The sequence below is a fragment of the Helianthus annuus genome, chromosome 7 (assembly GCF_002127325.2).
Source record: "Helianthus annuus cultivar XRQ/B chromosome 7, HanXRQr2.0-SUNRISE, whole genome shotgun sequence".
NCBI classification, from domain to species: Eukaryota; Viridiplantae; Streptophyta; class Magnoliopsida; order Asterales; family Asteraceae; genus Helianthus; species Helianthus annuus.
In genome coordinates, this window is record NC_035439.2 from 148,697,114 (window position 1) to 148,721,634 (window position 24,521).

General features: G+C 36.8%; 3 protein-coding genes across 10 annotated transcripts; all 3 read left to right on the forward strand.

Annotated features, from left to right (window-relative positions):
- The first annotated feature begins 2,025 nt into the window (after positions 1–2,025).
- On the forward strand, positions 2,026–4,729 carry LOC110869274 (probable receptor-like protein kinase At5g24010). The gene has a single exon (XM_022118568.2). It carries the CDS (start codon positions 2,165–2,167, stop codon positions 4,550–4,552), a length of 2,388 nt encoding a protein of 795 aa, XP_021974260.1. The 5' UTR covers positions 2,026–2,164; the 3' UTR covers positions 4,553–4,729.
- Positions 4,730–7,753: 3,024 nt separating this feature from the next.
- LOC110869275 (protein SAR DEFICIENT 4) lies at positions 7,754–9,623 on the forward strand. Its single transcript, XM_022118569.2, has 2 exons — positions 7,754–8,272; positions 8,854–9,623. The coding sequence occupies exons 1-2, from the start codon at positions 7,847–7,849 to the stop codon at positions 9,430–9,432; spliced, it is 1,005 nt and encodes a 334-aa protein (XP_021974261.1). The 5' UTR covers positions 7,754–7,846; the 3' UTR covers positions 9,433–9,623.
- Positions 9,624–13,356: 3,733 nt separating this feature from the next.
- On the forward strand, positions 13,357–22,269 carry LOC110869272 (myb-like protein L). Of its 8 annotated transcripts, none has more exons than XM_022118567.2 (12): positions 13,357–13,818; positions 15,016–15,062; positions 15,151–15,530; positions 15,664–15,866; positions 18,007–18,168; positions 18,706–19,020; positions 19,107–19,265; positions 19,868–20,017; positions 20,491–20,694; positions 20,824–21,000; positions 21,095–21,301; positions 21,681–22,265. In XM_022118567.2, exons 2-12 carry the CDS (start codon positions 15,029–15,031, stop codon positions 21,898–21,900), a joined length of 2,211 nt encoding a protein of 736 aa, XP_021974259.1. In that variant the 5' UTR covers positions 13,357–13,818; positions 15,016–15,028; the 3' UTR covers positions 21,901–22,265. The 8 variants fall into 8 exon arrangements, with proteins under 8 accessions (XP_021974259.1, XP_035831341.1, XP_035831342.1 ...); XM_035975448.1 differs by having other exon boundaries at positions 15,670–15,866; XM_035975449.1 differs by having other exon boundaries at positions 13,362–13,818; positions 15,013–15,062; positions 15,670–15,866.
- The last annotated feature ends 2,252 nt before the right edge of the window (positions 22,270–24,521 follow it).

The following is a 24,521-nucleotide window of genomic DNA, read 5'->3' on the forward strand; positions in this document are numbered from 1 at the left end:
ATTTAAATGCCGACTACTAATTAAGGAGATTGTTGTAGACGCTTAAAACTATAGTTTAAAAAACTTTAGTCCTATTTTTTTAAACGTATACTTTATTTGTAGTATGATTTTATTTAATATGTAATATTTACTATACTATGAGATGATATTCATATCTCGTCTCATGATCTATATATCCAAAAATAATATTTATATCGAAGTATTTAATATATCATTAATATACATAGCATAATTTAATTACAATTCATTTAGCATAACATCTGAACCTCATAACTTATAATTATTTTTAAAAGTACATACAATTTTATGATCATTATTTTTTTTATTTTTTAGTGTTACTTCTTTTAAGTCATATAATAAGATGGATTGTACTATCTCAAGAGAGAAGTGAAAACTTAGAAAATTATTTTAAATAATTGAAAATATAACTGTTCTTTTGTTTTACTATTTTATTTAATAAGGATTATATACAAGTTTATAATTTATATTTTTTTTGTGATTCAACCCGTATAATACACGGGTTTATAAACTAGTAGTAGAATAACTAAAATTCCGTATGATGCTATGTATTATTAGTTTTAATCATATCTTTTATTACAAAAATATGTGTTATTAGTTTTAAACATATCTTTTATTACAAAAATAAGTACAACTACTTTTAGCTAAATTTTATGTAGGAAAATCATATAATTCATACATCTAAGATAACGCGTGGTTATTACAAAACGAAATAAATAATTTATATATGGAGTAAAGTAATCGAGACTTTCTGGAAGTAGACACAAAAAGTCAATTCTGACCCCACAAATCACATGATCACATTAAAATTCAAGAAAAAGTCGAATTAGATTTTTTAGTTTTAACATATTCTTCACTTAGACGACAAACCTTAGATCATTAAGTCATTACATTCAAAACTTTATTTAGTAAGCATAACTTTGTCCGCCCATTTCTCAATTAGACCACATCATAATCATCATACTCACCGAATCATACCAATAGTAAAGCTCAGATGAAATTTGAAGAAGATAAGAGTTAGACAGTCATACTTCTACCCGTAGGAATAGAAAGACTGCTTCTAGTGAGACCCTGACTCCGATAGTAGTTTTGCATCAAGCCTTGGACATAAGGCACATAACGTTTAGCAATCGGGACAAAGACCGATTGGTGCATGTACCCCCTTGTCTTTCGGCTATTAATGCCACCATATGATACATAATTAACTGTCCGCCGTTTTTAACGTTATGTTCACGAAATTAATAAAATAATGTTAAAATTAGTGCAATTTATTTTTTCCCCTAGAGCGCCCGCACATCTATACATTATATCTGCACACCTCAAGTGGGGCGTAGAGACTCGTTCAAGGAGTGAAATTGATCTATTTTGTGATACATCGAGGGTTGAGGAGAACGATGATGGGTTTTTCAAATTTAGTATTTTAATTTATTTCCTTTTCATTTTCATTTTCATTTTCAATTTCAATTTATATAAGTCGTTCTTATAAAATTTTGACTACATAAATGATTCTTGTTGTAAAACAAGGGATTCTATCTTTTTACAATAACTCAACTAAAAAACGAACAAAGTTATACGTCTGGCTTTTATTGAAACCTAGGTTTTCAAGAGACTTAGGTGCGATTCCTGCTTTCTCCCATTAGTTTTGGTGGCACCAGGTGATGATGAGAAACTAGACAAATATGCGGCGATTGCTAGTTCTATCCTTGAACTTTACGGGGTTTTACTTCACCGTACTGTCATGCATTCGGGCAACTGTTCACGAGATTCAGCTCTAGGTGATGGATTTCCCTGGTTCAAAGACGAGTGTATCCTAATAAGATGAATTTCGCGAGTAAGTTATTCGAAAAATTCGTTAGCCTTAATTTACTCTTTGGTTTTCTATAATTAGAAAGCATACATCAACCGTATAGGGTACTTTAATAACTTTAATAGACAAAAACACAGACAGCTCATAGATCTTCATCATCCTCATTAACCATAGCCTCCATTGTTGTCTCTTAAGATACCATAACCCCATGTGCATCAATATCTCCTCCTCATTCCCCGCCATTACTTTCCAATTCCACTCACTTTCTCTCTCTTAAATCCTCCATCAATACTGACTTCAGTTCAACTCTTTCAACAAAAAAGAAAAATCTCAACCAAAATGCCTACAAAAATCATAAAACCCAACTTTCTCTCTCTAACTCTGCTTCTCTCTCTCATCTCCACCCTTTCCATCGCTTTCACACCTCCAGACAACTTCCTCGTCAACTGCGGTTCAAACACCAATCTCATGTTCGCCGGCAGAGAGTTCGTTAGTGACAACATTGAACCCGGGTCGGGTTTTCTCTCTTCACACAAATCAATCACTCTCTCAAACCCAAACCCGGACCCGAACTTGTTCAACATTTACACTACAGCAAGAGTTTTCACTAGCGTGTCAAATTACCGTTTTAACCTCAACAAAACCGGAACCCATTTCGTTCGTCTACATTTTGCCCCGTTTAATTCAACAAATTACACTCTCACCACTTCGAATTTCAGTGTTTTAGTCAACGGGGTTTCAATTTTGACCAATTTTGGTACAAAGTCAACGCTTGTGAAAGAGTTCATACTCATGGTAAACAAAACCCACCTCGAATTAACGTTTAATCCTTTCGGAGATACTAATGTTGCGTTTATTAATGCAATCGAAGTGTTCTCTGCTCCACTTGATCTCATTGTTGACGGTGGAGCAAAGTTAGTTAACGGTAACGGTAACGGAATTCAAGAATTTAGTAATTTGTCATCTCAGGTTTTGGAAACTGTTTACAGAATTAACGTAGGTGGTTTAAAGTTAACGCCGTTTAATGACACCCTTTGGAGAAATTGGGTACCTGATGAAGAGTTTTTGTTAATAAAATCATCTGCAAAAAGTGTTGTAACAACACATGTTCCTAATTATCAAAAGGGGGGTGCTACAAACGAAGTGGCTCCTGATAATGTTTATATGACTGCACAAGAAATGAATAGGGGGAATTTGAGTATAAATTCTGTGTTTAATTTAACATGGGGGTTTCCGGTTGATTCGGATCGGGGTGTTAGGTATTTTGTTAGGCTGCATTTTTGTGATATAGTTAGTTTGTCGTTGAATCAGTTGTATTTCAATGTGTATGTTAACCGGTTGTTGGCGTATAAGGATCTTGATCTTTCGTTGTTGTCGTTTCATGTGTTGGCGTCTCCGTTTTATGCGGATTTCGTTGTTGATTCGGATGGGACGGGGGTTTTGGAAATAAGCGTTGGCCCGTCGGATTTGAGTACTAGTTTGAGGAAGAATGCGATTTTGAATGGTGTGGAGGTTATGAAGATAGTGAAGCCGGCGGGTGGGGGGTTTTCGCGGGAGAAGAATAGCGTTTGGGGTTTGGTTGTTTTGATTGTTGGAGGGTTGATTGTTACTTGTTGCTTGGTATTAGCGATGTTGATTGTTTTGAAACTGAGGAAGAAAACTAGAGCGAAAACTAGACGGGTTGAAAGCAACGGGTGGACTCCTTTACGCGTTCATGGGAGTACGCATAGTAAGTTTTCGGAAGTAACAAATAATGTTAACAAGTTGAAGATCCCTTTCGTCGATTTACAGGCTGCAACGAATAATTTTGATAAGAGTTTGATAATCGGTTCGGGGGGATTCGGTATAGTTTACAAAGGTGTTCTTCGTGACAACTTACAAGTTGCGGTGAAACGATGTGTTTCGGGTTCGAGACAAGGGCTCCCGGAGTTCCAAACAGAAATTACGATTTTGTCCAAAATCCGACACCGCCATCTTGTTGCGTTAGTTGGTTATTGTGAAGAGGATTCCGAGATGATCCTTGTATACGAGTACATGGGAAAGGGCCCGTTAAAGAGCCACTTATACGGGTCAAACCTACCGCCATTGTCGTGGAAACAAAGGCTCGAAATTTGCATTGGGGCTGCAAGGGGGATTCATTATCTTCACACGGGCTCGACACAAGGTATAATTCATAGAGATGTGAAGTCGACTAATATATTACTTGACGAAACTTACCTCGCGAAAGTGTCGGATTTTGGGCTCTCGAGGTCAGGCCCGTGTATGAGTGAGACTCATGTTAGCACAAATGTGAAGGGTAGTTTCGGGTATTTAGATCCCGAATACTTTCGACTACAACAACTTACCGATAAATCAGATGTTTATTCCTTTGGGGTCGTGCTTTTCGAAGTGCTATGCGCACGACCCGTTGTTGACCCATTGTTGGGTCGCGAAGAGATCAACTTAGGTGAGTGGGCGGTCCGATGGCAGAAGAAAGGGTTGCTTAAAAAGATCGTGGACCCCCGTATCGTCGACGAGATAAAACCGGAGTCTTTGGCAACGTATGGGAACACAGCCGAGAAATGTTTGGCGGAATATGGTGTCGATAGACCGACAATGGGTGATGTGTTGTGGAACTTGGAACACGCACTTCAGCTTCAAGAAGCCGGAAGTGTCAATGCAACTAGCGTCGGTCAAACCAGCGAACCGAACATTATAGCCGGTGTTGGGTCGAGCAATGTATGTTGATGGTTCGCTTTGGGGCACGAGAACACGCCGAATTTTTTCAAAGTTGATGACCAACCAACGATGGCATGTAACACGTTGTCAATTTATTTTGGTCATTTACTGTTATTTGTATAATGTCGTTTTGAGAAGGTTTGTAAAACGAATGAAGATATAATATAATATAACTGTTTATAAAAATGGCAATTAAAAGTTATGTCACGCTTAGATTATTTATAACTTAGTGAAATACCTAAAACAATATCTAATGCTATGTGAAAACAAAATGTAAACATTGCCGATCACTCAATCTTGCAAAAGAAGCAATATAAAATATTATAAATGTACAAATTGTGATAAATGCTTGTTGGAATGAGTTGTTTGGCAATTTAATGAGAACCATTCCACGACTATATGGCATCTCCATAATATAAAGTGATAAGTGGTCTATAAACTTTAAATTTAGTAAAATGAGAAGAAAATTCAACCATATTTAAATGAGCACGCATCCCCTACTATCTATCATGAAAACTTAGACTATCCGTATCAGTGAAAGGTTATCCTTTCTACAAACAGCCTAATCAGCATGCCACATCAACTTTTCACTTATTTTTCCCACAAACACTTTTTACTCACAACAATAACATATATATCCTTCCCACAAACAACCTTATTATAATTATTTTATTAAGACTATCCACATCAAGGATGTTTGTAGGTGACATGGAGGGTGTTCATTCCTATGTGGAGGGCATTTGTGAGAGGGATGGATTAGTGGGTGTTGTAGAGGATGACATGGAGGGTGTTCATTCTTTACAATTCTTGGGGAAGAATGGTGAAGAATGGCCTAATGGTGGGTCCTTTCTTTTTTTTTTTATAAGGTTGTTTGTGGGAAGAATATATATGTTATTGTTGTGGGTAAAAAGTGTTTGTGAGAAGAATAAGTGAAAAGCTGATGTGGCATGCTGATTAGGCTGTTTGTAGAAAGGATAGCATTTCACTGATGCGGATAGTCTAAATTTAAACTAAATAAAAAAAAAAAGAAAGGACCCACCATTCCCCATTCTTCACCATTCTTCCCCAAGAATCCTTAAGAATGAACACCCTCCATGTCATCCTCTACAACACTCACTAATCCATCCCTCTCACAAATGCCCTCCACATAGGCCAAGAATCACCTACAAACATCCTTGATGTGGATAGTCTTATCGTTGTAAGTATAATCCGTCGACAGTCGTGCTTTGATAAGCTCGTGGTGTCGCACAATGCACTCGAATGAATGACTGAACATATAAAGATAAAAACAATTGACCATCGTTGCTATCGATAGAATATGACCAATAACAATAATTTTTATATTTGTAAGTGTTAAGATGAGTTATAAGATTAATTGTTCGATATTTATAAACTTTACATATTAAATAAAAATCCTAATTCCATATATTCAACTAGTCTATTCATGAATTGACTTTTGTTACTATTTTTGATTCCATTTGTCGGTGGTATAATGGATTCATTTTCTTCCACACTTGATAATTGCATCGCTACTGTTATTTTCAACACGGGAAAACTTATCAAGAATTATTTGTTTTATTTTTATTTTAAAAATCAATCTCATGTATATATAAGCTTAGCTTGTCTCAACTCATTTATTGTTTAACCGTTTTAATGCATGTCTATATAATTATTTATCTAGTGTATTATTTACTTATTTAGATTCTATAGCCAACAACAATTGTTTGTAGTTATGCATTATGTTGTATAAATACTATTACAATCATATAAATATCGGTCTCATTTAGACTCGCAAAGTAAATCAGTTAAGTTATATTAACCTTTGGATAAAACTAGTTTATTAAAGAGATTTCTTTTATAATTTTAAGCTCCGCTCAAAATCATTTAAGCGTGGTTTAATTCAATCTTTTAATGAATCAAGTACCTCACAAACATCTTTAATCGTTTAAATTCTTTACCCTTAGTTACATCTCTTTGGAGGCATTGTCGGTCACTCATTAGCAAGGCCGGCACCGTAGGCTTGCAAACCTAGGTATGGGCCTAGAACCACTAAAAAAATAAGAGTCTCCAAGTTTTTAGAAAGTTTTTATATATAGTATATATATTAGGCCTAAATAAATACGTTTATTTGGAAACTAAACTAGGTTTTCATTGAAGGAGCACAAGGGTATTTGGCTATAGTTTTAGCCTATAGACGTTGAGAGATAAATCAGAGAAAATGAACAAGTTGGAATGTCGTCTTCTTCTGCTCCTTTTATAGCTAATCGAGCAGTCTGTCGCGCCCCGCGACGGACTCTTCTTCATCTTTCGCGCCCCGCGACGCGAGAGCCCCAGAGGCGGCGATAGGGTTGCTGAGTCATGAGGTAGTGTCGATACGTGTCCTGACACGTGGCATTTAGAGTGTCCGCCAAGCAACAGGTTGTCGCGCCTTGCGACGGCTTTGTCTTCGTCTGTCGCGGCGCGCAAGCCACTCTTGAATCTTGTTTTTCTTGATTTTTACAAGCACAAGGGTATTTCGGGTCCGTTTCTTGTATACGGGATGTATTTGGGAGCGTTTAGGGTCGTTTCTCGAGGGTTGTTACATCACGCGTTTATTTTATCACGGAAACATATGTTCACGCGTTGAAGTATGTTGGTGGCGGTGGTATGTTTGTTTGTTTCACACGTTGATAATTTCCATCACGTGCAAATTTTGCACCGCCCCGCCTCTCCTAATAGCCAATAGTTTGTTTTGAGTTTATGAATAAAAAATATGAATTGAGTCTCTTCTAAAAATCTTTAAGTCCTTTCAAGCTTCTTATCTATTTTATTTGGATCAATTGGCTAACGATTCAGTTCGTAATACATTGATATTGTTGGTAGGAATCTGGGTATTGGTGCCATTAACAACATTCCATAAGTCTTGATCTTGAAGGTAAGACTTCATATATGTTGTCCAAGTCTTGTAATTGCTTAGTTCAATTTCATGATCCATTCTACAACTTGGAATTCAACCATTTCTCTTGAAGGAGTACTATAGTGCTATAAAAGTTATCTCTATTTTAGAGAATATAATATAAAGGTGTTTTAACTTGCTTTCTAAAATATTCTCTAAAATTTAAAGATTAACATATAGATAGAGAGCATGAGAATTTTCTTATCTATCTACCTCCATGGAAAAGGGGTGCATGAGAATGGAGGGTGACTATTTGACTATTGACTAAAGTTCTTGTCGAAAAAAAAAAAAAAACTATTGACTAAAAAACATCAATAAATTACTATTATATTTCTCCAACAAACACCAAAACCCTCACAACTCCACCAATGGCCACCGTAACCACCAATCTGAACCCTGCCGGACCACAAATCTTCATCGACGCACCAACAATCCGGTCAGTTCTCCCGTACAAATCCCTAATCAACCACCTCCAAACATCACTGGCATCCGCTACTTCCGTCATCCAATCTCCGATCCGCCACTCTCATCCAACCTCCTCTTCCTCCACTCTCCTCCTCATGCCGGCATGGTCTCTCTCCTCAACCGTTCTTCCATACATCGGCGTCAAACTTGTCACCACTCACCCCGATAATTCGTCGCTAAACCTCCCCGGAGTTCACGCCAGTTACGTCCTCTTCAACTCCGTCACCGGCCAAACCCTAGCTTCGTTTGACGGTACCGAAATCACCGTCCGCCGTACCGCATGTGTCTCCGCCGTAGCCTCTCATTACCTCTCAAACCCTAGCTCTCAGGTGATTGTGGTAGTTAGTTACTAGAGTTAGTTGAGTCGGTCATAGCAGCTAGGGGTGTAAACGAGCTAGTTTAACTTGTGAAAGCTCAAGCTCGGTTCATTTCGATCTTTGTTTTTAAAGCTCGAGCTTGACTCATAGGTAGGTAGTTGTTCAGGCTCGAGCTTTGCACGGACTCGGTTCGTTTATTATTTTTAATTAATTTATATTAATCGTAATTACCACTTTATATATATAATTTAGTTATTTTTCATAATTTTATAAATAGTAAATGTTAATGTTTAATGTATTAATTAAGAATTATATAAACAATAGGCTCGCTTAGGCTCGCGAGTCTGTTTGAGTTATATAAGCGAAGCTGGGGCTCGGGGTCATTAACTTAACGAGCTTGTTTTTTTGGCTCGGGCTCGAGCTCGAGCTCGTTTAAGCTAGGCTCGTTACAAGCTTTTTTCCAAGCCAGCTCGAGTGGCTTGTGAATAGCTCGGCTAAGTTTCCACCCCTAGTTATAGCTCTAGGATGATGAATTGTATGTTACACATTATGATGATATGATGACTCGAGTTGATCTCTTACCGTTTCTTTAGGTTTTGTTAATGATCGGCGCCGGATCGTTAGCTCCACACTTGATTAAAGCGCATTTAACAACTCGACCGAGTGTTAGTCATGTTATGATTTGGAACCGAACTTCACGAAAATCGGAAACTCTGGTGGAGGAAATGAAGAAGGAAAGCGGAATGGAGAGTGTGCGGTTTGAAGTGTGTGAGGATATTGAACCGGCGGTAAATAAGGCGGATATAGTAACCTGTGCGACGAATTCGGAATCACCATTGGTGTTGGGGAAGTGGTTGAAAGCAGGGGCACATTTGGATCTGGTTGGATCGTATAAGCCGTCGATGAGGGAGTGTGATGATGAAGCTATGAAGAGAGGGAGGGTTTTTATTGATAATGAAGCGGCGGTTGTGGAGGCGGGTGAGTTGGTTGGGGCGTTTGAACGAGGGGTGATGAAGAAGGAAGAGGTTGAAGGGGATTTGGTTGAGTTGATTAAAGGGGTGAAGATTGGGAGGAAGGATGAGAAGGAGGTTACTGTGTTTGTTTCTGTTGGTTCGGCGGTTGTGGATCTGTTGAGTGCTCAATTAGCATATGAAACCGTTGTTAAACCTTAGACAGACCGTGTTAGCCAACTCACCAATAAGGACCTAGATGCAGTCATTTTGTAGCCCATTGTTTGTATGTTGAGTATAAAAGGGGTCTGGTGATGATTCAAGACTTCAAGTGGTGTTGATTGTTAAACAGCTTCTATAATAAAAGTGTCCAGACCAATTAAATTTGTTGTTGAATGATTTGTTGGGAACAACATGGTGAATTATATGACTGTTAAGTGTTAACTTTATAAAGAATGATGAAGAAATGGCCGGCTATGTACATAAAGAAGTGCCTACTAACTTGTTACTTCAAGTTTGTTAAGAGTTTGGTTTGATGGGTTTCTTTCGTTGGAAAGGGTCGGTTATTTAACTCTCTCTGCACAGTAGTTCGAACCAACGAATGTCGGTAAGTATACAGGTGATACATGAAACTGACTACCTTGAATGTAGGAAGAAGAAAATAATACAAGATGCAAGAACATACATATAACTGCACAATCTCGCATTAGCGAAAAGAAAAAATGGGCATGTTACCTGAGCCTTGAGTAACGTGTCAAAAATCATGATTGGACTGGTTCAGAACAGGCAATTTTGGTGCGGGTCGGATTGGTTTGACTCTAAACGCTTTTGATGTGACAGTCCCCTCAAGTGGAAAAGAATGTGAAAACAGAGTGGCATCTGATGTGGTGCTGACGTGGTTGTTTCCATGTAGTCCTAATGAGCCAAACTGAATAGAGCCTCAACTAATTGGTCGAGTCCAATATGATGGTATCTTCTACAAACAAAGACATTTCATCAAAATGGGGAGTATGGGTACATTATAGGAAGAAGAAAGTTAAAATCCGATCAAAAAAATCTTAAAGAACCTAAGAATGCTTGCTAACAATGAGGTAAATGAATCTAGCAATGAAGGACTCAAAACACCGTTGAGTTTGAATATATCCCCTTTAGTATCATTATAGAGATGTCTTATTAGTCTTTCTTTTGTTATTTTTGGTACTATGTACGTAGTTTATCTTGAGACGGGCACTACATATGTAGGGACACCGGTCAAAACTATATGTGTATATATAATGTCATAAAATCAAGAGGCGGCATGTATTTTCTGGCGATGGCACCTATAAGGTGACCCGGGGCACCCCGTGGTGAACATTTCTTCACGCGTTGAATAGAGTGAAACACCGCCGCCACCCCAAATCTTCACGCGTGGAATACATAACGCGTCCTCACCATCACGCGTTGGAATTCAAGTTTTTAACCGTTGAGATTACCGTTGATGATGAAAGATGAGTGTGTGGTGATTGATGGACATTTCCATTAAAATCCATCACTAGTGATGGAATAATGTTCGATAACAAGTCGGAACTTGATTGGATATTGTGAGTGATGGAATTCCATCACTAGTGGAGCGTCCCTACCCCTAAGAAAGATTAACATATATTAACATTCTCATTTTTTTGGTTTTGGATCGTTTTTTGTTGATTATGTTTTTTTCTCTATTTATTTTCGTTTTTTTTTTTGGGTAATAACAAACTGATACCTTAGTTGATTTTGTTTCATATTGATTTATATTTAATATCAAGATTCAATCAAGAGGATTAGTTGTTCTTCCATTTTGCTTCTTGGATTTGTTGATTTGCTCACTATTTGAATCAAAGAGTTCAAAAGGAAAAGAAAAAAATGCCTCTTGTTGAGGTGAAAAATGGAGCTCAGAAGCTAAATCAAGCTATTGATTCATTGTCAGATGGGGTTAGTTTTTTTTTTTTTTTTTTTTTTTTTTTTTTTTTTTTTTTAATGATAATAATTTTTTTTTTTTACACCAACATACATTAAAGACTTTAAGGACAATTACACCAAGATAGCCGGTAAGCGGGCAACAAGCTGCGCCGCTACCCCTTTTAGAAGTTTTAAAAGTCAACCGAAAGATATCGCGAACGATTTGCTAAAAGGCGCGCTTGATCTTCAAGAATCGCTCTTGATGCTTGGCAATTTGCAAGAAGCATCATGTATGCCAAGTTCGAAGAAGAAACGAGAAACACAAAGTGACGAAAGTTTTAGTAGAGTTGGTTCGGATCGGTTTGAGAGTTTTCGATCTTATGATTCGGGTTATCAAAAAGAACGAAAATCAGCAAACGGGTCATCACAAGATTGCTTCATGGAGCTTAGAGAAGTGATTAAAGACGGGCTTTCGAAACAAAATATTTTGCCACCAAACAAGTCTTATCGATTATCTCCCGATATTGCTTCAATGAGCTCAAGCTGATCATCGTCAATGATGTATTCGACTCACGAATTCACTTCATCGGACTCTATTTCATCACGGGCTACCGAGGAAAAGTCAAAGGGGTCAAACTTGATAGCAAAACTCATGGGTTTAGAAGAGTTCCCTCAAAACCGCCCCGAAAAGAGTCGGATGTTACTAGCAAAATGAGGCCCGTTTTCGATGTTGACTTGCCAAATGTTACGAAGCCACAGTTTTTTGCTCAGAAATCGGACCGAGAACATATGTCATTAGATGAAATCATTATAATAAGCAAGAAATCAAACAAACTAGCAAACGCTCGATAAACAATGTGCCACTGATTGTTTTGATGAGAGATGAGACCGCAACTTTAGGTCTGGATAATCACAACGTTAAAGTTTACGATAATCCGATCAGAAAGTTGCATCAAGAAAAGGCGAAAACCGAAGATAAAAGTGTCGAGAATAAAGGAAAATCGAAATCGCCTTCTAATAAGCCGAAAGCTTCGGTTCATGTTGTCCCAAAACCGCAAAGAAAGCAGGAAATTGAGAATAAAATAGACCAGATTCGAAAGATGACACCACCGGTTAAGAGAAAAACAATAGAGAAGGAGAAATCGACAAATTTAATATCGAAAAACGCTTCGAAGCAAGTGAATCCACAAAGAAGTGTTCACCAGAATGCGAAATCGTCTTCGGTTTTATCATCAGTTAAAGAATCAAATGAAGAACATCAAGACTGAAAATCAGGTCAATGAGTCAACTAAAATACAATCAAGATGGGTTGATGTTTGCTACTAAACAATGAAGTTTAGATGAAAACTCGAATAATAGCCTCCAGTAACTTATTATTGGAGTTTTGGTGACTTGTCCCGGTAAAATATAGTCACGGACATTTGTATGTCGATACATGGTAAAATTTTTTTTTTGGTTTAACCGGGTTGACATGGTAAAACCGGTAAAACGAACTTATGGCTCCGCCACTGATCATATGATCTTGCTTGCTACTGCGGTGTATTAACAAATCCGAGTATAAACTTGTGAAAGAGAAGGTAGAAAGGCAGACAGGCGGTGTGAATGCAAACGACGTACTTTAGAAAGAAGACACTGCTCACTTATTTACAAACTATTAATTAGCAACATTTTCATGCTTTTATACCTCTTTGGAGGTTTTTCAAAAAAAAAATAAAAAATAAATTGATTTGAACTTTTAACCAAGGCTTTTTATTTTTGCAAATTTAAAGTCACAAATTTTGATTTTATACTTTTAACCCAAAACTTTTCACTATTTGCAATTTAACCTCATAACTTTTTTTTACTTTCAACTTTGGCCTCTTATACTTTTCATCTTTTTCAAATTTTCGTTTTACGTTACGGTCTAAATTTTGTGAGTTAACACAACGAAACATGCGCGTATGGTTCAAAGTTTTTACGTTTCGTTCAAATTTTTTCAAGTTAACACAACGCGACGCGCATGTGTCGTTCAAAGTTTTTACGTCTATTTGTTTCTCGTTTAACAAGTCCATCGCAACGCACAGGTTATAGATCAACTTAGTTAATATTTTAATAGTTTTTTTCGCATTAACACGACACAACTTTGATCCTGGTAGACGCTGACGGTGATGGTGATGTAACATTAGTGCCATTTGACAGAATTTTTGTGACCCTATCTTACTTATAGTATACGGTGGGTTGATTTACAACAAAATCAACAAAATCAGTTGAAACCCTAACTATATTTTCTCCTAAATTAATCGTACGCCCACACCTATAAACCCTAAATCCTATAACATCAAAGCCGATTTTGCATCAAACCACTTTGAGAATAACAAACAATGTCACACTCCGACTCAGGCAGCGACTCCGATACCGGAATTGAAGAAGATATGGAAGCCCTAAAAAGAGCCTTCTCCGTCACAGGCGCCGGTTCCGATGCCGATGCCGATGCCGATTTTGACGTCTCCGACGAGTCTGAAGATGAAGACATGGAGTTACTGCGTAACATTCAAAAGCGGTTTGCTGTTCCCATTGACACTGAACATGAGGCTAGCTCAACGAAACCGTTACGAACGATTCTACCTTCTGTTTTATCCGATGAAAATGATGATAGTGACGACGATTTTGAAACTCTCCGTGCGATTCAACGGCGGTTCTCGCAATACGACGGTAAAATTTGGTTTTATTTCTAGGGTTTTGTTATTCCTTCTTGTGCACATTGATTTTGTTTATCTTTTGTGTTTAGTAGTTGTATGTTTTAAAAGATTGACTAATGTTTTAGTGATTATCTTTTTTTTTAATTGTTTCAAGTAGGAGGTAGTATTGAAGAAAAATTACTTCACTATATTTATAAAAGGTTTTATAATTGATAAGATGGAATAAGCACTAGGAACAAGTTCAATACGATTACAAACTAATGGCAGGTAGGCGAGCAACAAGCTGCGCCGCTACCCCCTTCTGAATAGCAAACCCTACCCCTGCTATAAACACAAAATTCTGCCCCTTAACATTTGCGGTGTTACTGCGTACCACCTGTTGAACCCGCTTTAGGAACCGCACCGCGTCAGGGGCGAGAGCGCCAAAGGTATCGAAAGCAAACGGGACGAACACGTGCTGATTCTCAATGCAAGCTTTTTCGTGTTTAGCTACTTTGCCCGCCTCTGCCTTGGTTATCGCCTGTCCTGCCACAAACCCGTGGTCCCTTAGCCCAACGAGGGGGACACACCTGTCAAATCGACACACGCGTGTTTCCCTCCCTCCCATCCAAAAACAAGAATGTCAGCGGGCCGTAGGGTAGATCTCCCTTATAATTGATCAAGTTAATTCAAGTTGGGAAAAAAATAGTCACTGAACAGTAATCAAAATTCATATATGTTTCATTTGCCTCAGCTTCATTTTGAACATTTAAATCACAAGAATGGAGCACCTAATGAAAATTGTGTGACTTTATGTGGCAAACTTGGTTACTATTGTGTAAAGTTACCATTACCCCTTTTTGTTTCTTCTTCGTGTAGTAACATTTACTACTACACAAGTGTGGTAAGTTAGAGATTATATTAAAAGGTTGAAGTCAACTTGTATTCCCCACTGCTGCCATCGACATGATCTGAATTATGAAATGCTTTTATGCCTTTTAACCATAATGTCGGTGTAGCCATACAAGAATAAAAGGCATTTGGTAACACAAGTTATGAGGTCAAAGACTCAAAGGTTGTTTTCACATCAGTCTATATCCTCAAGTTGTTGATACAGTTATCATAGATGCATGCTCGTAGAACATGTTTGCAAATGGCCTGTTTTAATTCATTGTATCTTGTTTAGCCTTGTAACTAATAAAATGTTTTTGTGCATCGATGTTTGAAGCAGATAGCACGAACATATGCGTGGAGAGTTCTGTACAGAGACCAGAGCAGGTTGGTGCAACTAATAACATAGACTTGGGAAACGAACCTTCCCCTAATTTTTTCGTGAAGAGAATTAATAATGGACGAGGATTTTCAGATTGTGTAGATGGAAGAGCCACTAATCAGAATTCGGATATTTCAAGTAACATTACTCCCGACACACCTTATGAAAATGTCAGTGAAGGACATGAACCTGGTTCTGAACTTGTTCCGGTAACAGACGGTGGTTTTCCGAGATCTGCACAGGCATTTGTTGAGGCTATTAAGAAGAACAGAGCATGCCAGAAGTTGATACGTAACAAAGTAGCTCAAATTGAAGCCAGAATGGAAGAGAATAGAAAATTGAGAGAACGTGTTAAAATATTGAAAGATTTTCAGACGGCTTGTAGGAAAAAAACAGGCCGAGCGTTGTCTCAGAAAAAGGATGCACGTATCCAGCTTATTTCAGTATTCAAGCAGAGAGGCAATGCTTCTAAGGTTAGTTTTCTTGCTTTTGATCTTTGTGAAAATGTTGATGACGGTTTATATCTAATTTACATGTTTTTTATTTTTATTTTTTCTACAATGCCCGTTAGCAGCATATGTTATTGGTACTTTATTACTTCTGAAGTTACAGGTTAAGGATAAAAACGCGCTAGCAATTTATCAAGGCCCTGCAGAAAATTCTCAAGTTGCACACTATAAAGACGCAGTGTCGAAATATCCATTCTCTTTGACTAGAGAACCTTGGTCAAAAGAGGAGAAAGAGAACCTCTTGAAGGGCATCAGACAACAATTTCAAAAAATGTTAATGGATAACGTCAACTTTCTTAGGTATGTTATACTCATACTATCATGCTGTGAGTACTGTTCTTCAATATTGTTTACATGTTATAGGTAGGAAAGTAATCATTTGGAACATATAATCTATGTGAAGTGAGTCAGTGACTGGGTTGTCTTCTCATGTTAGCAGTAGCACGGTCTTTTTTCTTAAATTAACTATGATAGGCGAGGCGAGATTTAAATTTTATTTCTGTTTTTAATTTAGGTTTTAATCTATTTGATTGGCGATGAAGAACTACGGGTTTTTCTTGTTTGTGAATTGTTTTTAGTTTTTTGAATTTCTGTTATTAGTTAGAAGATTCTAATTGCCGATTATATTAAGTTTTATTATAGTTGTGGAATGGTACTATTTTTTCGAGTTAAATGCCTGGATAGTCCCTGTGGTTTGGTCTTTTTTCATCTTTAGTCCCTAACTTTCTAAAATTATCTCTATAGTCCCCAACTTTTCAATTTTCGTTCCCGGATAGTCCCTGGCGCGGATGGGGGTGAGTTTTGTCTGTTAAATGGGTGTGAAATTACTAAATTGCCCTTGTTATTATAAAATAACTTAAAAATAAATATATTTAAACCCCCTCTCCCCTTTCTCTTCCTCTTTCTAGTTTTGGTCTGCAAAAATCAAACCATCACCACCACTTCATCTTCCCCACCCTCACCAATCACCACCCTTCACAACCATCTCGTTTTTCTTGATCCGGTGACCGGTGCACCTCCGGCCGGTTGCAGTCAAACACCCACCCCCTACACCGGGGGACACCATTTTTGAGGTAAAAGAATTGAATAAAGAGAGGTGATGATACCAGTAACAATGGCAGTAAGACCAGATCCATGGATCCCTTGAGTAACTTCCTCTGCTGTTGAAGTTGCTGAAAATCCCGATGCACCTTTTCTTCCAAAGATCCACATACTTCCAGTTTCAATTTTCAAGTCATAAGCAATGTTCGTGCTTTATATCATCATCAATAACTTGTTCTTAGATTATGATGTATCGTAGTTAACAAGGAGCCTGTAAAACTAATGTAAGGATGCCAAATGTAATATATGTAAGGGGGCAACCGAACAAGACATAAAATAATTGACGAATTACAGGCATGGGAAACGAAGAGAGTTGCAGGTGTGGGTGTGGTCGGCCGGAGAAGATGGCGGAGCTGGCCGGAATCCACGATCTTCGGTCGTCGGAGCCGAATCAGATAGAGAGGAGGGGTGTTGGTGTATGGGGGTGGGTGTTTGACTGGTAAGATAGATGACCGGCAACCGGCCGGAGGTGCACCCGTCACCGGATAAAAAAAACGAGATGGTGGTGAAGGTGGGGAAGATGATCTGGTGGTGGTGGTTTTATTCTTGAAGACCAAAACTAGAAAGAGGAAGAGAGAAAGGAGAGACGGGGTTTAAATATATTTCTTTTTATCTTTAAGTTATTTTATAATAACAAGGGCAATTTAGTAATTTCACACCCATTTAACTGAAAAAACTAACCTCCATCCGCGCCAGGGACTATCCGGGAACGAAAAATTGAAAAGTTGGGGACTATAGAGGTAATTTTAGAAAGTTAGGGACTAAAGGTGAAAAAAGACCAAACCACAGGGATTATCTGGGCATTTAACTCTATTTTTTCTTTAAAATTTTTGTTTCTATTATACATATTTTTTACTACAAAGATTCCTAATCCTTTACTATCATAATCCATGAAGAAGCTACTCACGAGGAACTGAAGAATACTTTTTTGATGCAAGTGTTGGCCTTTTATTTTCCTGTAAAGACTTAATTTTAAATGTAAGTATCTGCCCTTTTTTCTTGTAAAAGCAACCCAATAGCCCATTTTTTGTTCTTTTTTTTTGTTTTGATCTCATTCTTTTTTTTTTTTTTTTTTTTCCAATTTTCATATCTGATTTGTTTTTCTATTTAAGTTGTAACTTATAGCTTCTTAGGCTGTAGATATAGTTGTACATATAGCTTCTTAGGCTGTACACACAAATTTTTAGGTTCTACATGTAAGGTTTTACATATAGTTGATTGTATGTACTCCTACTTAAGTGTTTCATACACTTGGTTAAAGATTGAATTAAAAGATGGCTTTTGAGGTATTGTTATTTTCTTATATTTATGTAATCGTATTCTTTTATATGGTTGACAGTGGTGGAGATGCAGATCCTTCTTGTTGGGTTAATATGGTTGCACAAATTAAAGATCATAAAATAACACACGAAGAAATCAAGTCATTTCTCAAAGATGTTAGATGGAAAGACCTTGCTTCCATGTATGTCACAGGCCGATCTGGTGCTGAATGTGAATCAAGGTTAATGTTTTTCCTGCTTGTATCATTAATCTTTATTTAATATAAATTATAGAGTAAAATGCCATTTTTGTTCCCGAGGTTTGGTCAGCTTCGCGACTTTCGTCCAAAGGTTTGTTTTTTCGCATGTGGATCCAAAAGGTTTGAAATCTTGCCATTTTCATTCGGCTCGTTAACTCCATCCACTTTTCTTTGTTGGTCAAGAGTATTTTTGTCTTTTTGTTGATTGAAAGGGCAATTCGGTCTTTTTCACTTTTTGAAAAAGACCAAATACCCCTAAAAAAGACTGAATTGCCTTTTAACTCAACAAAAAGACAGAAATACCCCTGACTTAACGGCGAAAAATGGATGAAGTTAACGAGCTGGATGAAAATGTCAAGATTTCAAACCTTTTGGATCCAGATGCGAAAAAACAAACCTTTGGACAAAAGTCGCAAAGGCCAAACGATAATGGCATTTTAATCTAAATTATAGAACCAGTGTTTTTTTCTCCTTTGATTTGTTATTATTATTATTTACATAAATTGGTAATTGATTCAGATGGAGAAACTGTGAGGATCCTTTAATTAATCACGGGCCATGGACTATAAATGAAGATAAGAAGCTCTTGCATATTGTTTCGAACCGAGGGATTAGTAACTGGATTGAGATTGCTTCGGAACTTAATACAAACAGGACACCTTTTCAGTGTTTGTCACGTTTTCAAAGGAGTCTTAATGCATCTATAATAAAAAACGAGTGGACCCCATCTGAAGATGAGGAACTTCGTAAGGCTGTAGCAGAGTATGGTGAGACTAACTGGCAGTTTGTTGCTTCTACACTCGAAGGCCGCACTGGGACCCAATGTTCCAATAGGTGCCTATTTTGCCGCCTCTATTCATCGGTTCTTTATATCAAGATATCACTTAGATTTTTACTGACTTTTCTGTTATGTTGTTCAGATGGAAGAAGTCATTGAACCCTCGAAGGGAAAGAGTTGGAAAGTGGGACCCGTATGAGGATAAGTGTCTCAAAGTCGTTGTGAGTCTATTCGGAGCCAAAAACTGGAATAAAATAGCTAAATTTGTGCCTGGCAGGACACAAGTACAATGCCGAGAAAGGTATCCATTTAGACTAGACACATACCTTAGTTTTAGTGCTGCAAACGAACTGAACGTTCGGCGAATAGTTCGTGAGCCATTCGGCGGGAAATTCGTTTGTGTTCGTTCGTTTAATAAATGAACGATCACGAACAAGAAATTTCGTTCATTTAATTTAGTTAAATGAACAAACATGAACAAGGGCCGCCTTCGTGAACGTTCGGTGATGTGTCCGTTTATGTTCTTTTGTGTTCAATAATTCAAAATTCCGACAAAAAAGTATTTAAGAAGTATCAATCTATTATATATTCGCTTCATGAACGCTTGTTTATGTTCTTTTGTTTCCATTTGTGTTCATGAACGCTCGTTTGCGTTCATTGCCTACAATTAACAAACAAACACAAACGGACATGAACACGAACACGAACACGTTCATTTCCTTAAGGAACGAACACGAACATCGGTAAGTGTTCATGAACAGTTCGTGAACACGTATATTTCCTTAACAAACGAACACGAACAAGTCGTTCGGTTCGTTTGCAACCCTACTTAGTTTCACTTGTTTGTTTGTTTAATCTGATATGAGATAAGTTAGAATAAACAAGGCTTTGTTCATGTGACAGATGGGTTAATTGCTTAGATCCTTGTCTTAATATGGATGAGTGGACTGAAGAAGAGGATATGAAATTGAAAGAAGCAATTGAGGAACATCAATATTGCTGGTCTCGGATAGCTGCAGCTGTTCCTCCACGCACCGACAGTCAATGTCGGAGGTACTATAAGTCAAAAAACTTGTACATGTTTATATATAGGGGAAGGTTAACGTAGAAGACCACCTTATCGTGCGAAGCGTACGCGACCATCTCAACATCACATCTGACCTATCCTAGGCCTTCAATTGAACGCGATCGCACAATAGTAATTAACTTGACATAATTACGCACGTTATAATGCATAATTACACATGTTGTAATGCGTAATTACTCACGTTATAAAAAATTAAAACCCGCATGCCACCAAACATGAAAATTACGCATGTTAAACTCAAAATTACGCATGGGTTGTTTCAACCCTAATTACGCATGTTATATGCATAATTACGCGCGTTATCGAGTGGTCGTGTATGGTCACGTACGTTAAGGGACTTTTGTATTTTAAACTTTCTCTCTCTCTCTCTATATATATATATATATCTATATATTTATATATATGTATGCATGTATAAGTAATTATTCTGTATGAACAGGAGATGGAAGGTGCTGTTTCCACATGAAGTCCGTATGCTCCAAGTAGCCAGAAGCATGAAAAAGGCTGCTTTTATATCCAATTTTGTAGATCGGGAAGGGGAGCGTCCTGATCTCACCGTTAAAGATTTTGTCGCACCTCTGCAAATTGAGTCAGGTCCCAAAGCCAATGAAGGTTCCATTATCTCATACGAGAAAAAGCAAAGGTATGCCTTTGAACTGTAATATGTGTTTTTATCTCATCATCATAAGTCTTTCTATAATTATATATTGGTTCAGAAGATTCTCCTTGTGGAAACTGTTTTCGATGATGATTTTTTTTTGTCAAATTGCAGAACTGTTGTTAAAAAGAGATCTAGGAGGGGTAGAAAGGTTTCTCGTTCCAATAAGGTAGACTATATCGATGAAGATGACGTGGCGGAGAATAATAGTCATGTTGACATCATAATCAGTGGTGTGGACAACTCGAAGACTAAAAAGAAAGGCACTGGGAAGCGGAAGGGGAACGAAATGTATGATTTTAACAATTTGGTGTTACTCTACATAATTCATTGGTTGTATCCCGGTTAAAAGTTTTGTTGATTAAACTTTTTTGTTGATTTGCAGAGGCGTTTTTAAAATTAGATCTAGGAGGGCTAGACAGGTTTCTCATACTGAAAAAGTATTGAGATTAATGGATGAAGATGATGACGGCCATGCTGGCGTCACCAGTTGTTTGGATGACGATAATGTTGAAGAAAATAGAACGTTTGACGTGAACGATGATTGTGAGATTGAGAGGAAAGCCACCAGGAAGCGGAAATGGAATCAAAGGTATGATTACAGTTTTTTTTTTTTTTTTTTTTTTTTGTGCGGTTAAATATATTAGAGTAAACTTCAATTTTCGTCCTGTGCTTTGCTGATTTTAACACTTCCAGTCCAATAGTTTATAAATTACATTTATCATCCATTAGTTTCCTGATTTTAACAGTTTCAGTCCACACCAGTGTCGTGGTGTGGACTGAAACTGTTAAAATCAGGAAACTAATGGACTGAAACTGTTAAAATCAGAAAACTAATGGATGATAAATGTAATTTATAAACTATTGGACTGAAAGTGTTAAAATCAGCAAACCACAGGGACGAAAATTAAAGTTTACTCTATATTATAATATTAATTGAAGTCACATGATTTTTTTTATTGATTTTGCAGGGATGATGACGTGGCAAAGGAAAAGAAAAAGGCAGGAAGAGATTGTGAAGTTGAAAGAAGCTTTAAGAAGGAACTTAAAGTGTATGTTAGAAGGAGATTTAGAAAGCATAATAGTGATGAAAGGTGTAATAGAAAAACAGATGAAGAAGAAGAACTGGAAGATGAAGAGACACTTGGTAGCTTTTTGATTAAATTAAAGAAGATTATGAGAGAGAGATGAATTTTGCAAGTAGTTTAACATCTTCCATGCACTTATTTGTATGGTTATTGCTCAAGGAACTAAAGAGGAGTTGCCTTTTCTCACACGTATCGGTTAAAATACCCAAATTTTGTTACTAAAGAGGGGATGGTGTAGCGGGATTGTGTCGTACAAGAGCTTGTTTGACCGTAAATTTTGGTACTTTTGAAATATTTATAACTGTAAGTTTTAATCCTTTACTAGTAAGACAACTTTGCCAAACGTGGCGGAAAGTTGGTTGGTATTGTTTCGGCTCATTACATTAATGACACTTGCTATAGCAACCGATACAAGAAACTTGTAAAATTAAGTCTAAGATGCGCAAAAGAATATTGATTTATGTTTTACGTATCGAAATCCATAAAGCTCAATTTCATGTTTTTTGGGTTAAGGCCCAAAGTTGGTACCTTTTTCCACTTCGGCTGATTACATACTGACACTTGCTATAGCAACCAATACAAGAAACTTGTAAAATTAAGTCTAAGATGCGCAAAAGAATATTTGATTTATGTTTTACGTTAATAGAAATCCATAAAGCTCAATTTCATGTTTTTTGGGTTAAGGCCCAAAGTTGTAACTTTTTCCACCTTGAACATATTGAAGTCCCTTTTGTTGGGATATTTATGTACAAGATAATCAATTTTTATTTTCTGAACACGAACGAATTTTTTTCAAGGCCATGGGGAGACACAGACACCAGAACTCAACCAAGTATTCGATTAAAGAAACAAGTAATCCAATTCGAGAAGGATTAGGTCTCTGATTACAAAGATAGGAATTGTAGTTTGATAAAATAAACATCGACAAAACCTAAAACTAGAATAAAAGATAGAAATAAACATAAATAGTGATGCTTACTCCTAAACTTCAACTACCCGTTTACCCACACCCCCCGATTTTGAAAACTGCTTTGACCCGGTACAAAGACCCACCCGATTTGGGCCTGGGCTACATGGGTTCGATCAATGCATCCTCTGTGGGCAAGCGACTTGTCCTCAATTCGTCTACATGACCACTCACCCGAACATCCTGATGGATCTTCCTTGAATGACTCGATGGTGAGATGGTGAAAAAAATAAAAAATAAAGAGAAAAAAATAACAAAAAGAATCTAATCTAAATATTAATAAAAGACTCTATAAAATGTCACATGGCAGTTTCTCCTACACCCTCAAGGCTCAAACATTCTAATTAAAAAATATTTATTTTATTTTAGTTTAAAGATTAAAGATAATACCGAATCCAAACCAAAATTCTTCGATACTAGATATTATATTCTAATTTTAAATTCTTTAAATTTCCTAATATTTTTAAGCTTACGACTAGATATTATATTCTAATCTTAAATTCTTTAAATTTCCTAATATTTTTAAGCTTATGAATCTATATCTATTCTATATACTATATAATAAAAGAAACCTGTTTTGTGACACTTGTCATTCTCTCATTTAATTGATTAAAATTATTAATAATACTAATAATAATAATATTTAATCTAATCTAATACAGATAATAATAATATTTAATCTAATCTAATACAAATTCTTATTATTAATTCAATAACCTATTGTTAAACTAAAACTTCAATAGAATCTTAAATCCTAGCTAAACAAGTTTCGAAATTCATAACAATATTAATATGTTAGACTAAATATATTATTGATATATATAAAACTAAAATTATTATCAATAATATTAATAATAGGTTTAGAATCAAATACAAAGATTCAAAAAATAAGAAGTCGTACAAAGGGTATCAAATAGACTCTGATTGACCTCATTCAACCGACATTAGAGTCGTCTTATCGAACTCTACGACATTAATTAATATGTGCGAGTTGATGGGTTACATTTATATTAACTCATTTTTGTCAATATGGTATGTAAATGTCTCTGTCTTTGTTTTGCATTTACAGGAAATATCTATACTATATAGTTTAAATTGTTCAACCCGTGTAACACACGGGGAACTAACCTAGTAGCATATATAGGCAGAGATCTGGTGAACGAGATATGAGAGATTTTTTTTTTAAATGAGAGATAAATTTTGAAAAATATGCTTTTTAATTCATTTACAAAGTAGGAGATGGTGAAAGGGATGTGAATGCTCTAAAACACCAACACACTGCTAAACCGGATGTGTTTTCACCATAATTAATCATAATTATTTAACCCGTATGCATGAAGTGGTGGATCCGGCCATGTTTTGTGGGTTCACAATTCACATGAACCCACTCTATTTGGAAAAAATGGAAACAAATTAGTGAGAACTTTGTATGATTTGAAATAAATACAGAAATCTACCAAAACGAACGCACTGAAAGAAGTTTCTAGATCCGCGACTGCCACTGTATGGCACTTGGCAGTTGGAAGTTTGATTTGACGGTGGCACCAAGCAAATAACATTGTCAGAATATAGCAAACCAGACCAAATGGTCCACATAGCATAGCGTCACTCAATTAGGTAGGCACGTAATCGTACGGAACATGCACTTTGATGTTTTGTACTTTGTTGCATAGCATTAGTGGGGGAGGGGGTTTTTACTTGTTACTATTACACGTATATGCGTACACTATCTTTTCTACTTTATTTTTTCTGATCTT